Here is a 27,676-nt window from a genome sequence, read left to right on the forward strand (position 1 = left end):
GACATGGCAGCAGATTAGAAAGATAAAAGAAAAAAGTGAAGGATAAATGTTATCTTACAGTCCAAATATAAGTATACTCAACATTTTGATGTATAGCCTATCAGTAATCTATGCACAATATAGTTCTTCAAAAATATATCATACAGTATATGACTAGCAATGTCTTTTTCTCAACTAACATAGGTTATTTATTTTCATGTCATTAAAATAAGAATATATAACACTGTATGGAAAAAATATTTTTATTATCTTTTAACTAGTACCCTATTACTGGAAACCAAAATAGCTTCCAATTTATGTAATATAAATATTATTACAATGAAAAGCATTTGCCCAATCATAAAATGAGCATTATACCAAGATACGCTTTAAGATACAATCACATTTTATAAATTAAACACAAATATGCCAGAAGTAAGGACTCTGGTCATTAAATAAATTTGATAATTTACTTATTGTGAGCTGCAAACATTTTCTCACTTGGTTTTAATTCCAAACATCAAATATGCTTGAGTTTGAACAACTCCAGTTACTACTTCAAGTACCTAATTCATTGAGAAATATAAGGCCTGCAGTATTTAACATATGGTTTCCCAAACGTCATTATGCGCTAACCTGACTCATGGTCTCTCTGCAGCCACTAAACCTAATTTAGAGCTCCTATCCTTCATTGTTTTTGATTATGTCAATTAAAATTTCAGCTTCTTTTCCTTTTGAGCACTCAGACACCAGTTCTGTCTAAACCGTTTTTTCACTGTTATTATTGATGTTGCTTTATTTCTTTCTTAAACTTAATGATGATTCTCTCTTGTAACTCATACTATAGTTTCTTCTGTGGGTAAGTAAGCTTTTTATCTTTCATTAAAATATATACCCAGTCTAATGATAGGAATATTATGCTTCCCTAATGTTCAAATTACTAAAACAATTAAAGAATTCTGAAACCCTCAGGTAGACTACAACTACACAAGATACAAAGTAAATAATTTTGTGTCATCTAATGAAGAGGTACTTATTGACTGAAGTACTTTTTCCAAATTCATGGCTATTAAATCAATAAACTTAAGGGATGTATCAAGAATTATAAGAAGGAAAAAACACTTTTAAAAACTCAATTATCCTCAACATTTAGTAGCCATGAAGTTTTCTGAATTTCAATCTGCATGAAAGGATGATCCAATCTGTAGGCATTTTCCAACAAAGCTAACTAAACTGATGTGTTAGGATGCAAAGTTACTATGTTTTATAACCCTCTAGAACCTGAGACGTACTTTCCCATTTATTATCTCAAAGTAGGCGCAAGTTTTAGTTTCAGTTGCAAATATTTGCAAAGTAGCTCTTCTGTTCCTCTACTGGGCTCATCTGGGCAGAACTCATCATGTTCATATTTCCTTTATTCATTCAATTCAGGTTTCCTATTTACTGTTCATTTCTTGGCTTTGCTTTTTCTTCTTTCATGCCTCTACTATTTAGACAGAGAATGAATTCAAGGTTCTTGGGTTGCAATTCTAAAATGTATCTGCATATATACAAATATTTATTTTACCTGCTAATCCTAAATTGAGTCATTTCATATTCTTTTTTCCAGTCAATTGTGTCCACAAATAAGTATACAACTTTTCAGAGAAAGTTCACATTATAACAGAACAAACACTCTAATGGATAAACACTTCATAATCTGTGAAGGTGTGGGTCTGAGACTTAGTAAAGTCCTTGAAGACTGGAATCACTAACAAACATCCTAAAAACTGTAGTAACAATCAGGTCCCAAAACAGAATAAATAAATTGGAATCTCTGGGCTTAGGGCCTGAACACACTGGCATCTTTTTTTAAAAGCTCCTCATTCAATTAAAATGTTCACTAACTAGTCATCTCAATTTGGTAACACATTAAAATAAACTGTGGGGCAGGGGTGGCATTGGGCACAGCGAGTTAAAGCCCCAGCCTGAAGCACCAGCATCCCATATGGGTGCCGCTGGTTCTAGTCCCGGCTACTCCTCTTCTGATCCAGCTCTCTGCTACGGCCTGGGAAAGCAGTGGAAGATGGGCCAAGTCTTTGGGCCCTTGCACTCATGTGGGAGACCCAGAAGAAGCTCCTGGCCCTTGACTTCCTATAGGCTCAGCTCCAGCATTTGTGGCCATTTGGGGAGTGAACCAGTGGATGGAAGACTCTCTCTCTCTCTCTCTCTCTCTCTCTCTCTCTCTCTGTAACTCTGTCTTTCAAATAAAAATAAATCTTTAAAAATAAAATAAATTGGGAAATTCCACACTGACTACACAGAATCACTTTCTATACTTCCCCTATACTTAATTTTTCAAGCACCTGGTGGGGGGGGGGGTAAAATACATTTAATGATGAAGATCACTGACCCAATCCAACACTCTCATTCTGTCCCGCGAGGTAACCCAGTTCTCGACAGAACTAGGAGGAAAACCTGTTTCCTTGACCAGTAGCCCTTGGGTTCCTTCCCATTCACAGGTCTATAAGGTTTACTTTCCCCAGAAGGGTGGTAAGATTGTCTCTCTATATTCCCTCTCATCCCCTAACTTCTTGCCCAAATCGTACTCCAGCTCCAACATGAAAACTTGGCACTCCAGGTTTCCTTCCAGTTCCTGTAACATACAAAATCTATACATCCTGCTTAGTGTCACAAACAATGTCTCTGGAACCGGCACTGTAGTACAGCTGGTAGTGTAGGCATCCTATACAGGTTCCATTTTGAATCCTGGCTGCTCCACTTCTGGTCTAGCTCCCTACTATGGGCCTGGGAAAGTAGCAGAGGATGGCCCCAGTGCTTGGGCCCCTACATCCATGTGGGAGACCCAGATGAAGCTCCTGGCTCCAAGCCTCAGGCTTGCCCAGCCCTGACCATTGTAACCATTTGGGAAGTGAGAAGCAGATGGAAGGTCTTTCTCTCCCCTCTGTCTCTCCCTCTCTCTCTGTAAATCAAATAATAAATAAATAAATCTTTAAAAGAAAACCATATGTTTGGAGCACTTGCTTTGTATCAGGTACGAGGCACTAAGCTGTAAACACAGTAATATGCCAGTCTCTGGCTGTCCCTAAAATTAATTGTGTTCTCGTAGTCTTGAACATCAAATTCACCTCATAAATTACTGAGTAAGATTCTTGACAATCTTAGATATTTTCATGGAAAAAAAATAATGCAGATAAATGCTAGACATCTATATTTATCATGTATGTTTACAAAAACATACAGGACTTGGTCTTTCTTCTTACATTATTATGAGTTGAATTGTGTTTTCCTTCAAACTAATATATGGGAGTCCTAACACCAAGTAACTCAGAATGCAACTATGTTTTGAGATAGTATATTAAAAAGCTAACTAAATTCAAATGAGGTCATTAGGGAGGTTCCTATTACAATTTGACTGGTATCCTTATAAGAAGAGAATATTTGGACACAGACATGAACAGAGGAAACACACAGGGAGAAGACAGTCATCTCTACAGGCAAAGGAGAGACACCAAGGTCAGATTCCTCAGAAGGAACCAACCCTGCCAATCCTCGGATGCCACACTTGTAGCCTCCAACTATGAGAACTTAAATGTCTTTTGTTTAGGCCAGTCTTCAACACCCCATCATAGCAACCCTAGAAAACATAAAATTATTATCTCATTTGGTACACAGAGGACTAAGAAGAGTTCACTGAAATTAAAATTAGATCTGGAATGGATCAGGGGCTTTTAGACAAGACCCAAGTACAGAAGTTCAGCTCAGATGATAGAATAATGCATGCAAAGTCTTAAGAATAAGAAACATTCCATAAAGTGTGAAGAAGAATGCTATGGAAAGAAGTATCTGGATATACCATGTCCAATATGGTAGTTATAAGTAATGAAGTCAGTGTGTAGGAATCTGTTTGTAACTCCTAGACAGGGATTAGTGAGGGAAATCAAATGTGCAGTTGTAGAGGGAGCTGGCATCTGAGTCAGACTGTCACAAGGAGCAGATCTAAGTAGCAGAATTAGGCACAAGCTTGGCACCAGATGCCAGGAGTACTTTAGAAGCCAGAATGCTAGGATTGGGCCCAGACTGCAGAAAGAGCAAGTAGCAACACTGAATAAATGTTAGTGCTCATAGGATTTGGCTGAAGTTGGGGACAAGATGAGTTCCAAGTTCTCCCAGCTGCAAAGAGAAAAGAGCTTCGAGGGCAGGGAGTCAGGCAGATCTTCACACTCATAACATTTCTGTCTCTGTTCAATGGTGTGTGAAAAGAGAGATTCTGTTTGCTTCTGAAGTCTCTCTCAGGTCTGTGGTTCTGTCAGTCTATTTAAATTGAACCAAAGTAAGAACAACCTTTTCATTCACTGGATAAAATGGGTCAAAAACACTGCAGTATGATTCTGCATTTTAAAAGGATACTGAAGAACAACTTACTGAGATAAAATAGGTGACATTGAGATCTTCAGTATCACATCTTTTTTTAACTAGATTTGACCAGAAATGTTTCATCTTAAAATGACCTTTAGTTACACATATTTTTAAACATTCTATATTAAAATTTAAGCATATATTACATGTGCAATTTATACAATTATTTCTGAAAATAACCCAGATGTTTATTTAGTTTCTCCTGACTTCAGAATAGGGAATACTTTTTTAGATGGAACTAAATAATATTTCTAGCTATCGACTAATTTGGGAAAAATATCATTGGGTATAATTATGTTAGATTTACAGACTTAATTTCATTGCTTTTTTATACAGCTTCTTTTTAGCCATAGAGCCTACATTAGAATCAAAGAAATTTGTCAGGTATTTATATATTAGGCAGAATTTGATACTGAAAATCTAGACTCTGACTGAAACGATTTCTAAATTTTTCTTCATAGGTGTTCTTCATGGGAAATCAAGAATTAGTTTGTTAGCTCAGGACACACACACATACACACACACACACACAGAGACTGAGAGAGAGGGAGAGAATTGCTTGTGTACCCTAATCTCAAGATGTAAACTGTGCAAATGATTTAAGCAGTTAATGCCAATCCCACATTCACTGGAAGAAGAAATAAGACTCCCCCTTTCTCCAGGGTATTTACACAGAAACATTTTCTAACACCAAATATCATGTGTCTCTCTTTCAGCAATGGTGAGGAAGAACTAAATCTACCTTTCCCTCAGCAATGCCAGACAGCAGCTTTTCTTCCCTTTTATACCGGTTGTCATCCCTGTGTTTCATAATACTCAAGAAAATCAGGCCAGGTAAAACTGCTGGGCAATTATGTTAAATGTCAACCTGCCCAACTGTTAGCTGCTGTCTGACTGTAAGCCCTTCCCTCTGCTTGGATTACTAGGACAAATTAAGGAAGACAGGAGAAGCCACATTTGGGTGAAGGTTGAAAAGTGGAGCCAGAAGTCTCAGCGAGTGTGGGAAAGGGGTCAAGGCAGAAGTACAAGAAGAAATGAAATGGGCTCTTTTGAGAAAGCTACTGAGGGCAGGACTATGTTCAAATCAATACATTCCAAAAGCCTGGTAAGTGACTGTCAATAAAAGATTCATGTATAAAGAAAATTTAAAGAGCAGTTAGCATAAAGGAGAAGTCAACCAGTACAATTCCGTGCAGACCCACTGCTGTTCTAAGGTTTTAACTGGTACAGGCAAATTATGGGATGCCCCAGAAGACACTAATATTGCTTACTTACAACTTAATAAAGGGACTTAATAGTTTTTTTATATTTTCCTATTTTAATGGATATAAATCAATGCATGCATATTTTATAAAAATTAAAATAAATAAGGATTTCCAGTGAATAGCTGCTGTAATTTTCCCCCATGTACCTTCAGCCCACACTATCAATTCCATTTTCCAATCCTATTTAAAATATTTTATTTCCTTGTTCCTCTAATGGCAAAAAATCTTCATTTTTAAGCAATTTATCTCTATATGTTGAATTCTTTATTTGGGGTAATAACCATACTTTTCTAATTTTAAGATATTATCTTTGGTTAAAACTTATTAAGAGAAGATTTTAGCTTTCTTTATTTACATCATTATTTTGCTTTCAAAAGCCAATAGTTTTATACAATTATACACTTAAATTACTTAATCCTCTATTTTTTCCCCTAAAACTAGAACAGGAACTTTTAATTCTTGAATGTTTGAGAAGAGAATATTCACATGTTTGGATATTTCTCCCCTACGGAAAGTTCTGCTCTATCAGATTTCTTTATTTTGACATGGACACATTATTTATATTTATTTATTTATTCATATTAAATGTGGGACAGGGTTTATTCTAAAAGCTAAAAAGCAGCTTTCATAATATTATTATATGTAAACACCTCAGAACCCAGAAAAATCCAATAATGTTCTTTTCTACAGACATAATGCTGGGGTTTGTGTTCCCTCGCAGGTAAGCATACCTGGACACCCAGGTTAACAGTTCAATGGTCTACACCAAATAGTTGAAATCATGTCATTTTTATTTGCTTCATATTTAGATAATTTTTAACAGTTTAATTTTTTTTTTACAAACTTTTAATGGCTCTTGTTCAAAGTAGACACAGTCTCTCTCTCTCTCTAACTCTAACTCTTTCAAATAAATAAATAAATCTTTGGGACAAAAAAAACAAAGTAGACACAGTACTTCTCCACCAATCAATGATGTCATGGATGCCTCTGGTCACTGAATATTTCTTGGAATGAAAGCCACCGCTGTTAACAAACTTACTCTTTCTGACGCCTCCTGGAAATGATCTCTAGTTTTAATATTCCTTCACCCAATGTAATTCAAGGATTTCTTTCCACTGGGTTCCTAAGTTAGTTCCACTATGTCTTCTTATTTTCCCAATGTCTTCACCATTACTCTCAGTTTTCTTGAGTGATATGTAAAACAATCTTCTCAGGATATTGAGAAGTAGGCTTTCTGAGAACTTGGCAATGACTGATAATTTAGATGTGCATATAATTATACTTTCAAAATTTTCTCCTAAACTTCAAAAGCACTGATCAACTTTAGTCAAGAATTCATTGTTGATTAGAGGTATAAAGGCAGTTTAATTCTTACATTTTTGTTATACGCTTTATTTACTTTTAACCTCCAAGCTCCTGGACTTTTTTCTCTTTTTCCTTTGCATCTTTAAAGAAATTGGAGTTCCTCTTAAGTTTCACAATTCTGACAGCTGGACAACCCCAGGATTGCATGGGCTTTCTCATGGGCCCGTTTCATGCTTGTCTCTTTCTGGGCCATGAAGCATCTCTCAGAATATTCAGGCCCAGAGACAGATTCACAGAAGCTGGAAGTGGGAAGGGAACCTCAGACTGGTAGAGTCATTAAACATTTGTTGACTTTACTGTTCTTAACGTCCGAGGTCAAATTCTTACTACAGAGCTTTTTATCTTAAGGCATATGGTCTCTCTGTAAAGTCTTCATCTAGCTTACTGGTTGGTTAATAGAAAATCTGATGAGGGCTAGTCATGGCTGCTGCTGTTTTGACATCTATTTAGGTATCTACCTACCTGAGTGTATTTATTTACTCACTGTACTTCTCAAACCTAGTACAATGCACTTGCAATGTAATAGGTTCATACACGTATTTATTAAATTAATACACAAATGTATGGTGGCCAAACTTTTTAATTGAAACCTTTTAAGCTTATAAAAAATTAGGATTGTAAAAAATATATAATTTGCATTGTTTCATCTTAAGAAAGAGAAGTTAAATCAATAACTTATGGTCAGAATTGTAATTACTATGTAAATAGTAATCTTTATATTCTGAGGCCAAAGAGGATATGCCTAATACTTTTAGTTTAATGACTTAAGAACGACGTAAATAACAGCTTGAATAAGTTACAATTGAGGAATTTTTTTTTTTTTTTTTTTGACAGGCAGAGTGGACAGTGAGAGAAAGAGAGACAGAGAGGAAGGTCTTCCTTTGCCATTGGTTCACCCTCCAATGGCCGCCGCGGCCGGTGCACCGCGCTGATCCAATGGCAGGAGCCAGGTGCTTCTCCTAGTCTCCCACGGGGTGCAGGGCCCAAGCACTTGGGCCATCCTCCACTGCACTCCCTGGCCACAGCAGAGGGCTGGCCTGGAAGAGGGGCAACCGGGACAGAATCCGGCGCCCCGACCGGGACTAGAACCCGGTGTGCCGGCGCCGCAGGCGGAGGATTAGCCTAGTGAGACGCAGCGCTGGCACAATTGAAGAATTTAGTACCCCATTTTTGCAAAGGCCCCCAATCCTTGTTTCTGGTTCCTAAATGATTAATTCGGCATGCACTCTAAAATAGTGAATTTTTATTGTCTACAGCCTACACCTGATTCCCTATTATTATCTTTAGGAGAAAAAAAATCACATCTGTTACTAAAGGTCTCCAGTTTTATTTTCCAACTATTCAATTTTGATGACCCTACAGGTTTCATGTCTTCTTCAGGATACCACATGCTTGCAAAAAGGGCTGCTAATTCCAGCAACTTAGCCCTTGTTACACAAATCAGCATCCAAAGCAACCTAGGAAGTTAAAAGTTCAAAGGTGGGCCTGCTTTGTGACACAACAGGTTAGGACTCTAGATGCAACACCAATATCACATATGAATGCAGGTAGGAGCCCTGGCTGCTCTGCTTCTGATCCAGTTCCCTACTAACACACTGAGAAAGCTGTGGAAAATGTCCCAACTATTTGTGCCCCTGACAGCCATGGATAGAGTTACAGGCTCCTGCCTCTGGCTGACCCAGATATAGCCATTGAGGTCATGTGGGGAGTGAATCAGCAGACTGAAGACCTGTCTCTCCTCCCTCTCTGTAACTATGCCTTTCAAAAAAAATAGATCAATCTTTAAAAAGATAAATAAATAAAAGTTCAAAAGCATAATGAATTTCTGTTGTCTTTCTTCCAAAGTCAGCAAGAAGGAGAAAGTAAAGGAAGAAAAGAAGGAGTAGGCATTTGGTTTTGCCATTAAAATGCCTGAATCCCATGTCAAAGTGCCTGGGTTTGCATCCCAGCTCTACTCCTGATTGTAGTTTCAGGCTAACATGCATCCTGGAAGGCAGCAGTTGATGACTCAAGAACTCGGCTGAGTTTCCAGGTGCTAGCTTCGGCACTTCGGCATGGACCAGACCTGTCTGTCAAGGGTATTTCTCTTTCTCTGTCTCTCCCTGTCCACACTCCAAATACAAAATATTACACAAATAAGGAAGGAAATCCTGCCACCCGACGCTAAGCTCTTCTTCAACCCACTGGTGTAGGGGCACACATATTAAGTTCCTTGTAAACCTAAGTGGCTTAGTCTTTTGGATCAAGGCAGCAGGGATTTCATGTTTCTTCTCACAACCGGCATCAATTATTTCTTTCTTCTACACTGGCATCATTTTGATCTCCTTTATTACTCTTAGCCCCTTCACTCCATTCCTTAGGGGCACAAATCATCATAAGAACTTCTCTCAATCAATTACACATTTCATCTATATACTATTTGATAAGCAAGATTTAGTTCATGCTCCTTTTTTTCCTGTAGTTATTTATATTAATATTTATAAGCTGAGAGACCAAAGATGTCTAACTTTTCCCACTTTCCAAAAAAATTATGCATTTATTAAAGCAGATAGGGAAGGACAGAGTGAGAGAGTGAATATGAGAGTGAGATCTTCCGAGGCAAGTTCACGTTCCAAACGCCTGCACCAGCCAGGTCTGGACCAGGAGTGAGCAAGGAGCCAGGAACTCTATCCTGGTCTCCCATATGGGTAGCAGGGGCTCAAATACGTGGGACATCTTCTGATGCCTTCCCAGGCCTATTAGCAGGGAGTAGGATTCAAAGCAGAGTAGCCAGGACTCAAATCAGTATTCAGTATGGGATGGTAGCATCACAAGCAGTGTCTCAACCCGCCTGCCAGAACACTGGCCCCAACTTTTCATACCTTGCAATAACAAAATGGACAGAATTTACTTTTAATACAGGAGGTAGTTGACCTCAATTTTTAGATAAGCCTATGCAGTAAACCTCCCTGTAGTCTCTGTGTGTATGTGCATGTATGTATCTATGTATGTGAATGGAATTAAATTATATGTTACAAATTATATTGAATATAAAGGCTGCATTTTTTCAGAGATCATTTTTACAAGATTAACTTTTTGTTGTTGAATAGTTGAACACATAGTAAATGTATATCAATATATCAGGAAGAAATGTTTCTTTGGGGCATTCATTAAATTTTATTCACTGTATAATGAACCATTTTTGCTTATTTCTCTCAGCAAAATGTAAGTTGCATGAGGGTAAAGAGCATATTTATCTTTTGCCAACCCCAGGGCATTCACAGAAAGTGCTAAACAGATATTTTATAATATTATAACCAACTCAGCATAACATTAAAGTAAGAATAGCAATATCAATGCCAAGAATAGTACACATATATTAAGTAGGTAACATATACCAGGGTTTTTGCTAAATGTTTACTTTATATGTATATTTTATAAATTAATTAAGCAAATATTTAAGATTTAGTCAAAATGCAATTTCCTTTCTTTCCTCCCTTTGCCTCTTTAAATTGTATTCCATGGAGATAATCCTGATCACGAAAATCACAACATGACATCTATCCTCTCCTAAGAAATCTCTTCTTAGATCATCCTTGCCCTTCTGATCCCAATGGGTCTGTAAAACTCTCTTTTACTTTTTCTTTGTATATTACAGATATCTTGAGCATCTCACACTCATTGCTGTATCAGATAACAATAGGCACCACAACCAAAATCAAGACAGGAAGAATACTAATCTAGCATCCTATTACACATACACCATCTCATCCAAATCACCCAACAACTTTATTATCCAGACTTATCCCTATCATGCCAATCAGCTAACAAAGACTTACGGAGGTTACGTAACCTATGCAGTGCCACAGGATACTGGAGATGATTATGGCTAGCTCTCAAGAAAACTCTGAATAGGCCATGGAGAGATTTGGTAATAAAGATATTAATGGCTACTGCAAATGGTGGTATTTCTAATTAAGTCTGAAACAGGAAAAATGATGTATTCTTTATATTTAATATTTAGTTTTTAAATGCTATGTTAAAATTTATTGTAATATTAGGGGCCAGCATTGTGGCACAGCTGGTGAAGCTGCCACCTGTGACACCACCATCCCATATGGGTGCTGGTTCATGTTCCGGCTGCTCCACTTCCCATCCAGCTCCCCGCTAATGGTCTGAGAAAAGCAGCAGAAGATGGCCCGAGTGCTTGGGCCCCTGACACCATATGGGAAATATGGAGGAGGCTCCAGGCTCCTGGCTTCAGCGTGGCCCAGCACTAGCTGTTGTGGCCATCTGGGAAGTGAGTGAGCAGACAGAAGATCGATCTCTCTTTCTCTCTCTTTTTTTTTTCTCTCTCTCTCCCTCCCTCCTCCAAATTAATAAATAAATCTTTAATTAAATTGGTTATAATATTGGAGTATCACAACTACTCTGCACTTTTATTGAAGTATATTCAAGAAATTTATTTAAGAATAAGATTAACTGTAACACAAGAGAATGTGAGATGTTTGTACCAGATAAATGTACATGTGATGTCCCTGTGTTCCCAGATGAAGTTTTTTTTTTTTTTCTTTTTTTTTTTTTTCTTTTTTTTTTTTTGACAGGCAGAGTGGACAGTGAGAGAGAGAGACAGAGAGAAAGGTCTTCCCTTGCCGTTGGTTCACCCTCCAATGGCCGCCGCGGCCGGCGCGCTGCGGCCGGCGCACCGCGCTGATCCGATGGCAGGAGCCAGGAGCCAGGTGCTTCTCCTGGTCTCCCATGGGGTGCAGGGCCCAAGCACCTGGGCCATCCTCCACTGCACTCCCTGGCCACAGCAGAGGGCTGGCCTGGAAGAGGGGCAACCGGGACAGAATCCGGCGCCCCGACCGGGACTAGAACCCGGTGTGCCGGCGCCGCTAGGCGGAGGATTAGCCTAGTGAGCCGCGGCGCCGGCCCAGATGAAGTTTTAACACCAACTTCAGAATTGGGTATATCTTGAGCAGTCACCAAATTCTCCAGAATAAGTTCCCAAAGAGAGAACACGGCATTCAGAAGCAATAAACTCCTCATATCCTATCAGTTCCATTCCTCCAGATATAAGATAAATATGTTGCTATTGTAAATTTAGGGATTCAATTCTGTTTGATTCCATGGCCACTATGATTTATCTCACATTTTCAGTAAGAACTGGTGTAGAGCCCTTTCTTTAAGGATTGGGAAAATATAAATACACATTCCCATCAAGAATTATCTGTATACTGAATTAGTGCATCTACTTACATTTTTATGTAATACCTACTTTATTACTCCAGGGGAAAAATGTGTCCATAAACAGTACTGAACATTAAGACAGTCAAGGTAGTCTACTCATCATCTGAGTTTTAAAAGGCTCATAGACAATACGCAACTTACAAAGTCATGAGAAAGTGAGCTGATAGTGCCAAACTGATAGCACACGTGTGTGCGCACGCACATTTCTAAGACACCTATTTTAGGCTGTGTTGTGCTAATCGGTAACAGAATGAGCTTTCTTAATTGTTCCCATATACAGTAGGAGATTAGGAGATATACTTTTATATAGACTGTGCATTCATGCACTTTGCAGACAGGAAATAGAAAACAAAGCTTTAATAAAATTTAGAATACAATTTGGCAACTTAAAGCAAGCCAAAAAAAAAAAAAAGAAAAAGAAAAAGAAAAAGAAAACTAAACATAGTGCCTCCAAATAGGAAGGTACTTCAAAAAGTTCATGGCAAATGGAATTAAAAGATAAGTCTATTTTGATACAAGAAATTTGGAAATAGATGCATAGTTTTTTTCATAACATACACTTTTCCATGTCTTCTTAAAGACCTCTTGTACAAATTCATTAGGAAGCACCCCGACACCGTAACACCACCACAAAGATGGCAACCACCACCATCAAATTTGGGACCGTAGCCAGTGTAAACCCAAGTGAACTGCGGCAACATGAAGTGTCTCTTCTCAGCAAGCACATAATTTGAATATTAATTGAAGTATTTTCTAGAGCAGCCTCTCCACTGGAATTTTATATAACGATTGCTCTTGAGCATTGGAGATGCGGCTCCCATAAGCTGATGAACCAAGTTTTAAAATATTTAAATAATGAACTAAGTTTTAAAATTTATTTAAATAATTTAAATGGCTACATATTGCCGTAGTGTTGCATGGTGCATATTTAGACAGAGGAAAAAAAAATCAGTTCATCAAGCAATGTTCCAAAATCTTTCAGAATGTGAATTTCATAGCCCGTTACTACCCCAAACACAATAAACAGCACCTCGCATGATGTATTACCTGTTTAGTAATCTCATCACAAATTGTGAAGATTAATCTGAAATTTGAAAAGATGATACTTCTGTGTTTAGACTATCACTCCACTAAAGTTTTGGAAAATATACGTGTTTCCTTCTGGAAGAGACAGCTTTTGTTCTCTAGAAGTTATTTTTTCACAAGTACATCCATTCCAAAGTAGTAACTTAAAAACCTAAGATTGCAACGCTGAATTTCCCGGAATGCCAGCAACCAGAACCAATGAGAACTGCTCTAACTCAGGAGCTTGTAACAGGTTTATAAATCCCCCATCTAGGTAAATAAGCAAATACTGAAACCTTCCTCTGAGTCCATGGACCACCTGCGTCGCGGCACCGCAAGCCGCACCACCAACTCCGCGCGCGCACGCACCTCCCGCCCCGGCGCACGTGGGCGCCGCCCCTCACCTTTCTCGCTGACGCTCTCGCTCTCCAGCTCCACGTCCTCGCAGCTGGTGTACTCGGGGGTCGACACGCCCTCCTCCTCTGAGCTGCTCACGGACATCTGCCGCTTCTTGCCACCCCGCTTAGATCGGTGTGGCTTGGGCGGAGATGGCCGCACGGACTCCGACTGGTCGGAGCTCAAGGAGTCATTCCTCAGCATGGTCTCCACCTTCTCGCGCTTGGCCTTGCGGATGAGGACGGCCGAGCTGGGGTCCAGGCGGCTCTGCTTCCTGAGGGGCTCCTGGGCTTTGAGCTCCGGGGCTTCTGCGGGGCCCGGCCCATGCCTAGGCGCCGGCGGGGTGTGGTTCGTAAGCGCCTTGGCGCCCGGCGCCCTGGTCTCCGCAGTCCTCTCGGCCGCGTAGGCCCGCGGCGAGTCCGGCGGCGAGGCCCTGGTGACCGCCGGCGCGCGCTTGCCGGCCTTGCTCTCGGGCGGCGCGGTGCCCGCCTCGGTGCGCGGCAGCGCCACGTCGCTGTGGCGCCGCTCGTGCCTCGCGCGGGACACCCGGGCGTGCATGCGCATCTGCTGCTCGTCGGGCGGCGGTTTCACCGGGTACCGCGCCAGGTTCGGGTCGCTGCGATACCTGGTCTGGTATTCCTCCTCTTTCCTTTGCTTCTCCTCCTCCGCCGCGGCCTTGGCCTCCTCTCTTTTATCCGGCATGTCGGGGTAGTCCTGTGACCGCCCTTTCTCCAGCCTTCGACTTTCCCGCCTCTCTTTCCGCTCCCGCTCCTCCGCGGCCACCTCCCCGGGCTGCGCAGGGGTCTTTGGCACACGTTTCCGTTCGCTCTTCAGGGCCCCTTTGCCATTTTGTTCAGAGAGCCCTGGAGCCTTCTTCCTGTGGTAGACAAAGGAACGTAAGGAGAGCGGCTGTAAAACTTCAGGGAAAGGCCAGAGACCTCAGAAACTCTTTTCTTTGTATATCCAATCTTACTTCAAATGATTATAATCCGATGTCTCATTAAACATCGAGATGATAAAGAACCGCATTAAACCTGCATATCTGATTAGCTGTTGAAAATGGCGCTGTTGCATGGCGATATACATTCGGGGCCTTCAAAACTTGTTTTCCTATTTTAAGTTCTCTAATCAGATCAGTAAAAGCCATCAAAAATTCCATAAATAAACACGTTTTATTCTAACCTCTGCTTATGACTTAAAGCGTTATAGATGAAAATATAAGTAATATACGAGCAGAAGATGACATAGTGATGGGAATTTGGCACTTGGGACACTTCCATCCAGTTTAGCTCTGACCCTGATTCCAGCTTCCTGCTAAGTACTGAAGTGCTTGAGTTCCCGACCCCGACATGGAAGAGCTGGATTGTGTTCCCAGCGCCTAACTCCAGCCTGACCCAGTCCCAGCCCATTACGTGTATTTGGGGAGTGAACCAGGTAATGAGAGAGAGTGTCTCTCAATTATTTAGTCAAAACTAAATATATACTTTATATAAATGTGGCTAATACATGTTGACAATCTCTTGTAAGATTTTTTTAAATGAGTGTGATGCAAGTGTGTCCGTTTCAAAAATCAAATCTCACAGCACTTCTTCAGCAGTAGAATTAAAGTAATTTCAACTGCATTCTATGTATGTATCCAAACACTTTTAGGGAGTTTTTTAGGAAAAAAAGAAATGGCTAACCATAGCTCTCATTTTACCTCGCTCATGAAAAAATGACAGAAATCCTGAAATTGTTACTCCTTCCCTGCCACCCACCTTTCCTGTTCCTCTCCATGCTTTCGGGATACCAACCAAAAGAAGTGTTTTGAGTTCAACTTTTTCCCTACAAGCTGGTGAAAGCACTAGCAGAGATAAAAGAGAAGGGGATGTGTTTGACAACACTTGAACATCCGTAGATGTATCATTTAGTTGTCCCTTTTTATCCTTCTCTGGCACCTAGTTTTAGAAATTTCCAGCAGTCACACCATAAGTTACAAGAAGGAGGTGCCTTGGCTAAGCAGTCTCACCCTATAGATCTAATGTGCAATTAAAATGGAGACAACCCAGACTCATTTGGACATTCTAAGGACCTAAGAAAGTACACCATAGAGGTAAGATCATTGGAATGGAAGTCTAAGACATGAACAATAACAACAAAAATATAACATGGGAAAAGGTCTGTTAATATTGTGGGTTACCAAAGAAGGCACTGCTAAGATACAAAATGGGTTGAGTTTGAAGAGAAGCTTGTGATGCAAGAGAGAAATGGCATAGGAAGAAAAAAAAAAAAAACAAGGGGCTGAGTCTGAGGCATTTCGATTACTTTGATCATTTCATATGAAAGGGATTTGGATCTGAATGTGGAACTGCAAGAGTGGCCTTGCAACTGTGCTGTAAGGGGTCTAATATGAATACATACTTAATCATTATCAACTATCACTTGCATAAGAGTGCAATGACTGTATTACAAACTTTCAGTAGATAATTCTGGCACAGTTGCACTCATTTGAAGTTTTTATTGAATCCATTTACTTTTCCTAAGATGCTGATAAATAACACTTACCTTGCAGATTCATGGGAGGACTGAAAGGAGACATCACCTGCGAAGATGTTTTAGGAAAGAGTAGAGTACTCTGTGGATGGAGAGAGTTTTGTGGTCTCTAGTTCCTGCTCCACACTTTTGCTTACCTCTACCGTTAGGTGGTCCTAAATATAAACTGTGATCAAGCACTATTCAATAATTTCAAATTATCATTCCTTCCATCTGGCTTCTCTTTGAGGTAGCCTAGTCCCATCTCTCTTTTCTCTTGCTCCCACACTGCCACTTCCTCATTACTGTCTCAGGTAGTTATATCATCAGTAAAGGTATTCATCCCCATCAGTCTCCTTCAGATTTCATCTATGAAAGTCAAAGCAAAAAGTCTATATTCAGATCTCATCTTTGAATATTTGTAGCTGTTACCATATGTCAAAAAGAGAACTCTTTTTTCCTTTAGAAACTTTACATTTCCAAATCCTCTGTCTTATTTAAAGATACCATCTTCTAACCAATGTCAAACTGCACCTCCAGTATTTCTGGCTCTTCCTCACCCACGACAGTTTGTCACAGATCCTATTAATTCTACCTTCACTGAGGTATCTCTGGTGTCCTTTCTATTTTCTCTCCAAATATTTTAGGTACTCGTTCTCCTGCACTGACCTCCTGTACTCTCTCTACTCCCTCTGTATATCACAGAAAGATTTAGAAGTCTTTTCTTTTATCATGGGGCTCCCAAAGTACTACTTATATACTATTTTCTGGCCTTGAACAAATTAGCATCCTGGCTATTTGCCTAAGTGTCTGTGTTTTATAGGATATCATGTGAGTTCTTCCATAGGGTCTGTGAGAGGAAGGATCATGTCCTAATGACCCTTATACCTTCTGGTTCCTGGCACAGTGTTTACCTGCAGTAAATATAGATGGTCCCCAACTTAATGATGGTTTGAGTTACTGCTTTTTTTTTTAAATTATGATGCTGCAAAAAGGATAAGGTGTTCAGTATATTTGTAATCTGAATTTTGTGTTTTGAGCTTTTCCAGGCCTAGTGATGTGTGGTAGGAGAATCTCTTAGAATACTAGACAGTGGCAGCCAGCTGCAGCTCCCATTTTACTACATAATCAGAATACATAACCACAACTTTACAGTATACTGTTTTGCTAAGCTATGATGTTCAGTTGGTTAGGTGTATTAAATGCATTTTCAATTTACACTGTTTTCAGATTTCCACAGTGTACTGGGTCACAATGACATCTTAGGTTGAGGAGCGTCTCTATACATCAGCAGCTGGCTTGACTAACAGCTGTATTCAATGTATGCCTATCATGTGCCACATGCTCTATTTAATACCTGCTACAACTCATTAAGGTGAGTTGTTACTGCCTGTTTTGGCAGAGCTAAGGTTAGAATCCAGATCTGCTGATTAGACAGTACTTAATCTTGTAGTATGGGCTTTATTTGTGAATGAAATCAAAAGCCTTACTTGTTCCACCCAGTGGGACAAATGAGAGTTTCACAGACCAAAGCAATCAATCCTAGTTCAGGTCCAAACAGCAGTCAGTTCCCCAAAATGATGAAAGCAAGAACTATATTCTCTTCAAAGATTCAAGGAGAAATAGAATTAAAATACAAGTTTATTTTAGTGCCAAAGTCTTTGAAACCCATGCATTGATTTTTTTTCATGCTGTGCATTCTCCATGAAAATTTTGAAGACCCTCATATGTCCTGCTGTGTAGCATCATGTTGGGCCACAAATACATTTTTAAATTGATCAACTGAAGTAAATTATCTGTTCAAATCTTTTTAAAATCTTCATTGGCTTTCCATTATGCCTAGGATAAAACCAAAGTTAACCTGTCCCTTTACCAGTCATCCTCTCCTCCAATATCCCTCTACTTCTTGCACTGTAGCGAATGGCTATTCTTTAGTTCATCCCACTGGAGTTGTTCTGTCAGGCCACATGCCTGTGAAGATACCTGGAGCACTATCCAGTCCTTCCCCTGGTTAATAATTAGTCAGTTTTCAGAGCTCAACATACAATAAATGTCCTCAAAGAAGGCTTATCTGATGTAAGCGAAACTTTCCAACACTTTTAATGAAAGGACTAATTCTATAAATGGAAAGTGACCTAAGCTGCTCTGACTTCAAGATTGCAAGTCAGTAACTGTCAGGTGCCTTAGCTTATGTAAGCATCTGTGTGTGGCATGAAGGAAAAGCTTTTCAACAAAGTTTCCTAAGGAAGGATGCATCCTAGAGTGATAGACAAAGTACACCAGGCCTCTTGTTGCCTTTCATGTAGGGTCTGGGAAGTAATAATTCCAAATAATCTTCCTAATGGAAGTTGAAACTCTTGAAAGTGGGTTTTATCTAAAAGTACGATCTTTTGCTTACAGGGTGAATGAACTTTACCTCTCTCTGGGAGGTTCACTTCTAGACCTGGATGAAGCCTGCTTCTGCTCGGGCCCCGTGGCTTGCTGTGCGGGTTCAGTCCCTTTGCTCCTGTCTGGTGGTGCACCTGAAGGAACAGCATCCTGGGCAGAGGCAGCTGCGGTGCTCAAGGGAGTCTGAGACCGTGAGCGTTCTTGGAGTCGGGCTTTCTTTTCTCTTGGGACCTCAGAGCCAGCACCTGTAGCCGTATCACTCAGGGTTCCATCCTGACTTGGCTGCTGAGGGCCACTTCCAAAGAACCACGCACCAGATTTGGTTAAGATTTCTTGTTGCTTTCGACATAAATTGCATACCCACATAACCTATTTGAAGAAGAGAGAAAATATAAATTCTCTATGCTACTTGGAAATAATTTCTTTGTAATATCTTTTAAGGAAAAACAGCAGTCCTTATTTTCTTATTTATCCTTGTACATTTCTTGTAAAAATTAGTTTTGCACACATCAAGCACAATATATGAATGTTTGGACTAGGACCTACCCAAACCAGCATGTTTCTGGGCAACCAGAGTGCTTTTTTCCCTCAACACTTCTAACTTGATGATTCTGAGTTTCCTTGTACCATGTATCTGTCATATTTTGTATGATTCACTCTGAAGCTTCATTTATAATTTCTGTCAGTGAATGTGTTCCAAGTGGCTAGTTGCTAAGAAAAATGTTATAATTTATGTGCAATATTTATGTACATAAACTTCAATATCTCAAAAGACTTGGACAATATCTTCTCAAAAATCTTTCAGTATTAAAAGTTATTTATATGAAATAAACAAAAGGTAGAGTAGAGAAAAAGTCAAGCGGTACATTTCCTCTAGTTTCTTAGCAATAAACTAAACTTAAGCTTTTTTTACAAAAATAATTGCAAAATACCAGTTTCCCATCAAGGTGACTAATGCCAAAAACCTGAGGCCGAGTTTATTCATATGTGACCACCTCAATGTAATGTTTTCTTAGGAAAACTATTTTACGACCACTCTTTAGAAACATATCCACTGATAAATTATGATGCATAATCATTTGAAATAAACCTATCTATCTGCTGTCATCTTGATGACAATTAAAATGATATAATAATGAAGGCAGTTGCAGGGCAATGAGAGGTGCCAGCAGCCCCAAGAGCCGCCTTCTCAAACAGCCTCGGCACCTCTGCATTTTTTGTGCTATGATTTCACCTTACTCTTCCTGCCTCTCTTGCTTTCCTTTAAAATTCTTTAAAAATTTTTTTTTGATCTTTGGACTCCATAAATAGTACCCCAAGGAAAAACTCCAGGCCCTTACAAATACTGACTCAGTCAACCATTACTCAAAAATGTTGCCTAAGGATGAAGAAATCCTACATACAATACGTGAGAAACAAAGTAAGATAGTAAAAGTGCTGTTGGCCAAAAGAAGAAATATACTATGAACGCATTCAGTTACATAGGGAGAAACATCTGCATTAAGTTTTACAGTTGCTATCACATAATTTCCATTTACTAAGATGTTAAACTAAGTGATTCGTTGCATAAGCATATATCAAAATACAAAGGTTTTGGAATGCAGCTTCTATTTAAATACTTGGAACATAGGACTATATTTTGCATAAGGTGCCATCATCTCTTTTATTTTGAGGTCCTTTGAAGTCCTGATGGTTTGACCATGGACATAGTAAGGATAACATTACAAGGAGTAGAAGTCTGAGGCCCAGAATTCCATGAGCAGTGAGACTGAATCTTGAATGTCCAGATTAGATGGGGGCAGGGAATGTATTTTCTTTTGGTTTGCCTCTGTCGCTGACAGGACAACAATAAGATCTGAAATCATATAGTTCAAGAAGATTGTTATGACATTTTTGCTGTTTTGTGCCAACTGCATAAATATTCAATTTACATTTCTTAACAAATAATTATGAAAAGTAGGTCCTTTTCTATTAAAATAATAAATATTTAGGATAAATATGAATTTCCTTTAAAACTGTACAGAAAATACAATCTAAAATTTTTTGCAAAGTTTTCAAAGTGGAGTGAAACTAAAGAAGGGCAGAAAAGAATATTATCTTTATTTGCTCCAAATATTATTTAGAACATTGTTACCACAATCTTGTTTTGACTGGTTTATATTTTTAAATATTATGGAATGTGTCAATGAAAAGTATTTGCCATATTTGGGCAAGTTCCAAATTTTAAATATATGCAAAATTGCTGCTGGGTCAATAAAAGCAAACAAAATATTATTAACTAAAGAAAATTTTATAATTCATTTCATCTCATTTCAAATGTACTCTAATGATGATAATTAATGAATAAATAAAAATTGCATAGGTATTATAAATAATGGTCTTAAAATACTGTATATTCATGTTAGTCTGAGATATCTCCTTTATTTTTTCTTGTTTTTAATATTTATGAAAATACTGTTCAATAGCAAATTTTAGTATGTATTTCTTGTGTAAAACAGCCTTTTAATTAATATCTTAAAATTAATTACACGTGTGGTTAACCTTTCCTCTAGCTTTAAAATTATAAAAACGTTAAAATATTTACTTTTATTAAAATACTACCTCCTTATTTTAATTATAATTATTCATATTGAAAATTTGACAATAAAAGTAAATGCTTTATATATGTTAAATAAATTGATTATAATAGGGCATTTTCATGGTTTTCAATACAATTCCTACCACACAGTTCATATGGCAGGCATTTACAAAAATGAGCCAGATACCATAAAGCAACATAGTAATCTACATGTAAGGTTCTCTTTTGAACTAGTTTTAGGCATTATATTTGCCTCAGGCTATAGATAATCCAAAAGTGAGGGGAGGAGACTTTCACACATTTTTCTAAACAAGAGTGTAAGACATAACTATGTCTATAAAAATAATGCTTTTAACACACAGAGACATACCTTTTAGATATTGTTCCATGCTGGATTGTACCCTGATTAAATACTCTAGGAACTATTCCAAAGTAATCTAAAGTAGGTCTGTACAATAACTTAACAGTTCACAGATGTTAAGTATCAAATGCAAACTCAAAAGACAAATCATTGTGATGAAACTTGGCTTCTGAAACTCCACACCATGTATCAGAAAAAATAAGAATAACTAAAAACTTTACTCTGACCTTAACAGCACTTTTTAAATTTAAGGCAAACAAATTTCATGTATTTCAAATACACAGATAACAGCATTTTAAAATAATTCTTTTTCACTTACTGAATACTTCAGAAATACAAGAGACAATTATGAGATCCACAGAATTTTTTTTTTTTTTTTGACAGGCAGAGTGGACAGTGAGAGAGACAGAGAGAGAGAGAGACAGAAAGGTCTTCCTTTTCCATTGGTTCACCCCCCCAAGTGGCCACTGCGGCCAGCGCACCACGCTGATCTGAAGCCGGGAGTCAGGTGCTTCTCCTGGTCTCCCATGCGGGTGCAGGGCCCAAGCACTTGGGCCATCCTCCACTGCACTCCCTGGCCACAGAAGAGAGCTGGCCTGGAAGAGGAGCAACGGGACAGAATCCGGCGCCCCGACCGGGATTAGAACCAGGGGTGTGAGCGCCGCAGGTGGAGGATTAGCCTACTGAGCCACGGCGCTGGCCATCCACAAGAATTTTTTTAACCAGAGAAATAAAAATTACAATGCTCCCTACTGTATATACAGAGAGACTAACATGGATAAAGTCATAGCTTTAGCAGAAAAAACAAAAAATGAAAGAAGTACTCTACACTTGCCTTCACGTGAAATGTTTGGAGACTCAGATACACAGCAGAAAAGAAATATGCCATAGATTTACTATTGATTATACTACTAAGGTTATTCTTCATGGTGAAATCCAGAATTCTCATATTAACACAAATGTCTTGCTTACAAAAATATATCTGAGATGCCTGCATTACTGCATCAAGAATAAACACATATGCATAAAGTCTCCCCCAAAATACAAAATGATATTGTGAAGTTTCTTTTTATGAATACATTTTAAGATTGACTTTCATTTCATTAGTACTTTTTAATAATATTACACTACCATTTTAAAAGCACATGAAAAGCAGAAGACTGGACTTAACCTTACAGTTGCTGCATTTTCTGAAATTTTACTCATTTTCTCTACTTCCTCTATTCAGTGCAATATTCACTGTAGCATAAACTGGGGAGAAATTATTGCAGTAACATTTTAGTGATATTCATAAATGAAATAAGACAGTAGAAAGTAGTACATGACTGAGTGGATGAGAAATAGCACATTCCTTTCAGTTCTTGTTATAGTGTGTTTTGATTTTTGTTGTCCTTGTTTCTATCTCCTAAGTTTATTATTTCTCTTTGGAAGTTTATAAAATACATTGTGTGGATTTCTGCAATATAGAATGACATAGAATTTTTCTCTTTAATGAGTAGTTCACTCCCATTGTTCTGCTATTACATTTTGGTTTCATTGTCTAGGCAAATTTAAAAAACTGAATTTCCACTGGGGATTTGTGGTTATTTACCAGTTTAATATTACAGCATATTTTCTTGTGATCCTCAAGTATTATGCACCTTTTTCTTAAAAAAATTATATTTAAAGTATATAAATTTTATGTATTTCCTATGTACAGATTCAGGAACATAATGATTACAATATTTCAGTATCTACAAATATTCCATAGAAATGGTATTTAATTTGCCTAACCATTAAACTTCTTACATTCTTTCACATTAACGGAATTCTACAGAAAAAAATAATCAAACCATTTTCATGTTTAAGGTCATTTCTTAGAGAATATGTTGGCAAAAAGATCAAATAATTGGGTAGGACATTAGTGCTGTGGCATTGTGGTTAAAGCCCTAGTCTGAGGCACTGGTATCCCATTTGGACGCTGGTTCAAGCCCCAGCTGCTCCTCTTCCAATCCAGCTCTCTGCTATGGCCTGGGAAAGCAGTAGAAGATTACCCAAGTTTGGGCCCCTGCATCCACATAGGAGACCCAGGAGAAGCTCCTGGCTCCTGGCTTCAGATCGGCCTAGCTCTGCCCGTTGCAGCCATTTGGAATGGAAAACCTTTTTCTCTGACTCTCCCTCTCACTGTTTGGAACTCTACCTCTCAAATAAATAAGTAAAATTAAAAATATATTGGGTAAAATTAGAACACATTTAAATATTTTTTCACTATAATCATTGTAATAAGAGTTGGGGCTTTTAGTGTATATTTTGCAAAATTGCTTCCCAAAAAGTTTGTGCTAAATTATAAACCAAACCTGATAATTAGGCTCTGCATTTTAAAGTCTTATGACATGATGATGTTCCCAACCCCTGTTTTCTCATAAATGTCTCTATTTTTTTTTTTTAAGTATTTTATTTAGTTGAAAGAGATAGAGTGAGATATAGAGAGGGAAGAACAGAGAGAGACAGACAGACAGACAGAGACAGAGTGAGATATTTCCATTCATTGGTTCACTCCTCAAATGCCTGCAACAGCCAAGGCCAGGCCAAGCCAGGCCAGGCTGAAGCTGGATTCTGGAAACTAAATCCAGGCCTCCCACAAGGATGTCAGAAACACAACCTCTTGAACCACCAGCTGCTTCTCACCAGAGTGCGCAGTAACAGGAAGCTGGTATGGACAGAGGAGCCTGGACTGGAACACCACAAGTCCTTATAGGATACCAGGTGCCCCATGCAAGGGCTTACCCACTGCATCAATGCCCATACTGTGGGGAGCAACTCGGACTAGATTAAGTTACTGGAATTAAGACTTATTCTATGCATCTGCTCTCCCACAATATGGCGCTGGGAGAGGAGTAAACAACTTCTACACAGCTGCCTCTCACCAACTTGACAAGCTGCAGGAGCTGATCCTGCTCCTGATTGAAGGAGAGCAGCGTGCTCGGCGTGTGGGTAGCAGAGTTGGGATTGGTGGAAGAGGACTATAAAGAAGGAGAGAGACAACATGCACAGGGAACATCCAGATAACATCTGAGCAGCCCCCGAGAGAGCTGGCCGGTGGTGTGCCACTCCCCCGCGGAAGTGGGGAAAGTGGCAGGGGGAGCTGCCCCTCCACGGAGGTGGAAGGATCGGCAGCCAACCCGGGAAGGACCAGCAGCAAACCCAGGAAGGGCCGAGCAGACAAAAGAACAGCGCAGGGTTCTGTGTTGTTCCTCCGAGAATGGGGGAGTGACACATACCTCATAAATGTTTCAAATTTAAAATAACATAGTGTGATCCCATGTAAAGAACAGCAAATAAAGCTATAGAGCCATAAGTCACACAAAAGAGGAAGGGAGATGCCAACACATTTCTAGAAGTTGTATATGGGAGAAGGTGGTAAATTAAATTAAATGGAGGAAACTGTGGCTTAAACCACAGGTTGAACCAGAGTTAATCTTCTTACCAGAACTCAGAGAAGTTCTATTTAGAAATGACAGATACTCCAGCTGGACAGAAGTGAGAAGTGAACTAACATCAACAGACTATTTGAAAGTCTTCATTAAACAGTGTTTATTTTCTACATACAGAGTGACCACTCTTCACAACATCTGAAACAGAGCTACTGTGGACCTACAAAAGCACTCCTTGTTCTGTCAGAAGACTGTCTCCATCCTGATGGCTTGCACCTCTGCACACGCACAAAAACACTCTTAAGAAACAGAAAGAAGGACTTATAATGCTGAGTCATTTGCCTGTTCTCCCCCAACTTTGTGTAGTCATGAAAGTCAAAGTACTACTACTAAGCACTTATGTTTGAGGTTAATAAACTCTTCAAACATCTTATAAGGGCATTTTAAATAGCTCATGGAAAAGGGAATTAAAATATAAATTTATTCTGGTTAAAAAAACTTTTGAAGTCCATTTATAGTCATTTCATAATACATACTTTCCACGAACTTTTTGAAGCCTCTTAAATGCCTACTGCAATGACAGCTAAGGATAAGGTTGATTGAGGTACTTCTCTTTCCTTCAACCCTCAATCCCATTTCAACTTTGTATATGGGTTATTATTTACCACAGAGCCAACTCGTGGGTTTAGATTATGCCTCAGATTCTGTGGATCCAACATGATGACCAATGTTTCACTAATGGAAAATGTTCCTAGTCTCAAATACAAATGGTTCCTCTCTTAGTGAAATTTCTTTATCCTATTCATAGTTTTGTCTTTTTCTTCTTGTATATTTGATTTTTTACTTCTAGCCCCCTCCTTCTAGAGCTCCCATTCTTCTGCTCCAAATCTCTCTCTAGGCTTCTCAGTAATCAGTTCTTTCTGGGACTTTTCTTAACTGTTTACTCTTCTACAAACAGATCATTTACTTCTTGGAATTCCTTTTTTCCTCTTTCTTGGTAGACTTTCTTTTGCTAAAGAGAATATATAAGTGGTAAGTTTTACAAGTCCTTCCAGATTCTCAAAATATCTTATACTACCTGTATATTTGATTGATGGCTGTCTATGTAGATACAGAATTGCAGGATCCACATAATTCTATATATAGGCAACGCATTGACAAAGAATTGCTCTTGTAAAAAAAAGTAATGTACAAGTACAAGAATAGGAAAGAAACCATAAAATAATTTTTAAGTATGGAGGAGAATAAATATTTCAAAATTAATAGAAGACAATTCCCAGAGTACAGATCTCACTGAACTTTATTACAATGAACGGAAACTGAAACCTTGAAGATACGAAATTGGTATATAATTTCAATATACCAAAGTAAAGATCATAAGGCCGGTGCCGCGGCTCACTAGGCTAATCCTCTGCCTTGCGGCACTGGCACACCGGGTTCTAGTCCCTGTCGGGGCACCGGATTCTGTCCCGATTGCCCCTCTTCCAGGCCAGCTCTCTGCTGTGGCCAGGGAGTGCAGTGGAGGATGGCCCAAGTGCTTGGGCCCTGCACCCCATGGGAAACCAGGATAAGTACCTGGCTCTTGCCATCGGATCAGCGCGGTGCGCTGGCCGCAGCGCACCGGCCGCAGTGGCCATTGGAGGGTGAACCAACGGCAAAGGAAGACCTTTCTCTCTGCCTCTTTCTCTCTATCTATTCTGCCTGTCAAAAATAAATAAATAAATAGAAAAGTAAAGATCATAAAAGCTTCTAGAGAGAAAAAATCATGCTGCTGTACATGTCTAATATTCCCATTATCCTGATTCTGGGGAGTTCACGGCATGTAAGCAGCAACAATGAATACTGAATCAGGTGGCCTGTGTGGAACTGAATTCCAGTTCTCCTAACTTCTTGTTTCACTACCTAGGATAGATTATATCATTTCTCTGTGCTTTAGTATCCTCATTTATAAAATAGGGAAATAATGATTTCATAGATTATACATGAAGATTAAGTAAGATACTATATGTAACTGTGTTTGATGCATAGTAATTAATAAAATGCTAATTACTCTGATTTGTTAATGACATGTTGAACAATGTACCAAATCTTCTCACTGTGCTTCATAAATATATATAATTATTATGTCAACAAAATATTTCATGACAAAATATTTGTCTTAACAATATATGAAAGTTATTGACAGTATATATTCAAATGAAAAGTAAATATTCTTTTCCTATAATATGAAGAGCTATGTTTAGGTGCCTGCGCTGTGGCATAGCAGGTAAAGCCAACATCTGCAGCGCCAGCATCCCATTGGGCGCTGGTTCGAGTCCCGGCTGCTCTGTTTTCAATCCAGCTTTCTGCTATGGCCTGGGAAAGCATTAAAAGATGGCCCAAGTCCTTGGGGCCTTGCACCCACATGGGAGACCCAGAGGAAGATCCTGGCTCTTAGCTTCAGATCAGCTCAGCTCCATCCGTTGTGGCTATTTGGGGAGTGCCCCAGCAGATGGAATACCTCTCTCTCTCTCTCTCTCTCTCTCTCTCTCTCTGACTCTGCCTCTCTGTAACTCTGCCTTTCAAATAAACAAATAAATCTTTTTTTTTTAAAGAGCTATGTTATACATACTTCTGATTTCAATTAATTATTTGAGACCATGTTATGTGCTGGGCATTGTTTTAAGCACTGGGGAAGCAGCAGAGAACAAAATAGACAAAAATTCTG

General features: G+C 39.0%; 1 protein-coding gene and 1 long non-coding RNA gene across 35 annotated transcripts in view; one reads left to right on the forward strand and one right to left on the reverse strand.

Annotated features, from left to right (window-relative positions):
• The window catches only part of RIMS1 (regulating synaptic membrane exocytosis 1), a 537,571-nt gene that overhangs the window by 224,308 nt on the left and 285,587 nt on the right, over positions 1 to 27,676 (reverse strand). For all 33 annotated transcript variants that reach the window (XM_051854559.2, XM_051854558.2, XM_051854586.2 and 30 more), the window contains 2 exons: positions 18,646 to 18,986; positions 13,727 to 14,595 (listed from right to left, as the gene is read on the reverse strand). In XM_051854559.2, the coding sequence (XP_051710519.2) occupies positions 13,727 to 14,595; positions 18,646 to 18,986 (1,210 nt within the window). The remainder of the gene's footprint in view (positions 1 to 13,726; positions 14,596 to 18,645; positions 18,987 to 27,676) is intronic.
• Positions 14,262 to 26,286, forward strand: LOC103349797 (uncharacterized). Of its 2 annotated transcripts, none has more exons than XR_007922923.2 (4): positions 14,262 to 14,346; positions 15,026 to 15,152; positions 15,660 to 15,810; positions 25,147 to 26,286. It is a non-coding gene; the product is annotated as an uncharacterized lncRNA (long non-coding RNA). The 2 variants fall into 2 exon arrangements; XR_007922922.2 differs by lacking the exon at positions 25,147 to 26,286 and adding an exon at positions 18,630 to 18,766.

Source organism: Oryctolagus cuniculus, chromosome 5 (assembly GCF_964237555.1).
Source record: "Oryctolagus cuniculus chromosome 5, mOryCun1.1, whole genome shotgun sequence".
Taxonomy (NCBI): Eukaryota; Metazoa; Chordata; class Mammalia; order Lagomorpha; family Leporidae; genus Oryctolagus; species Oryctolagus cuniculus.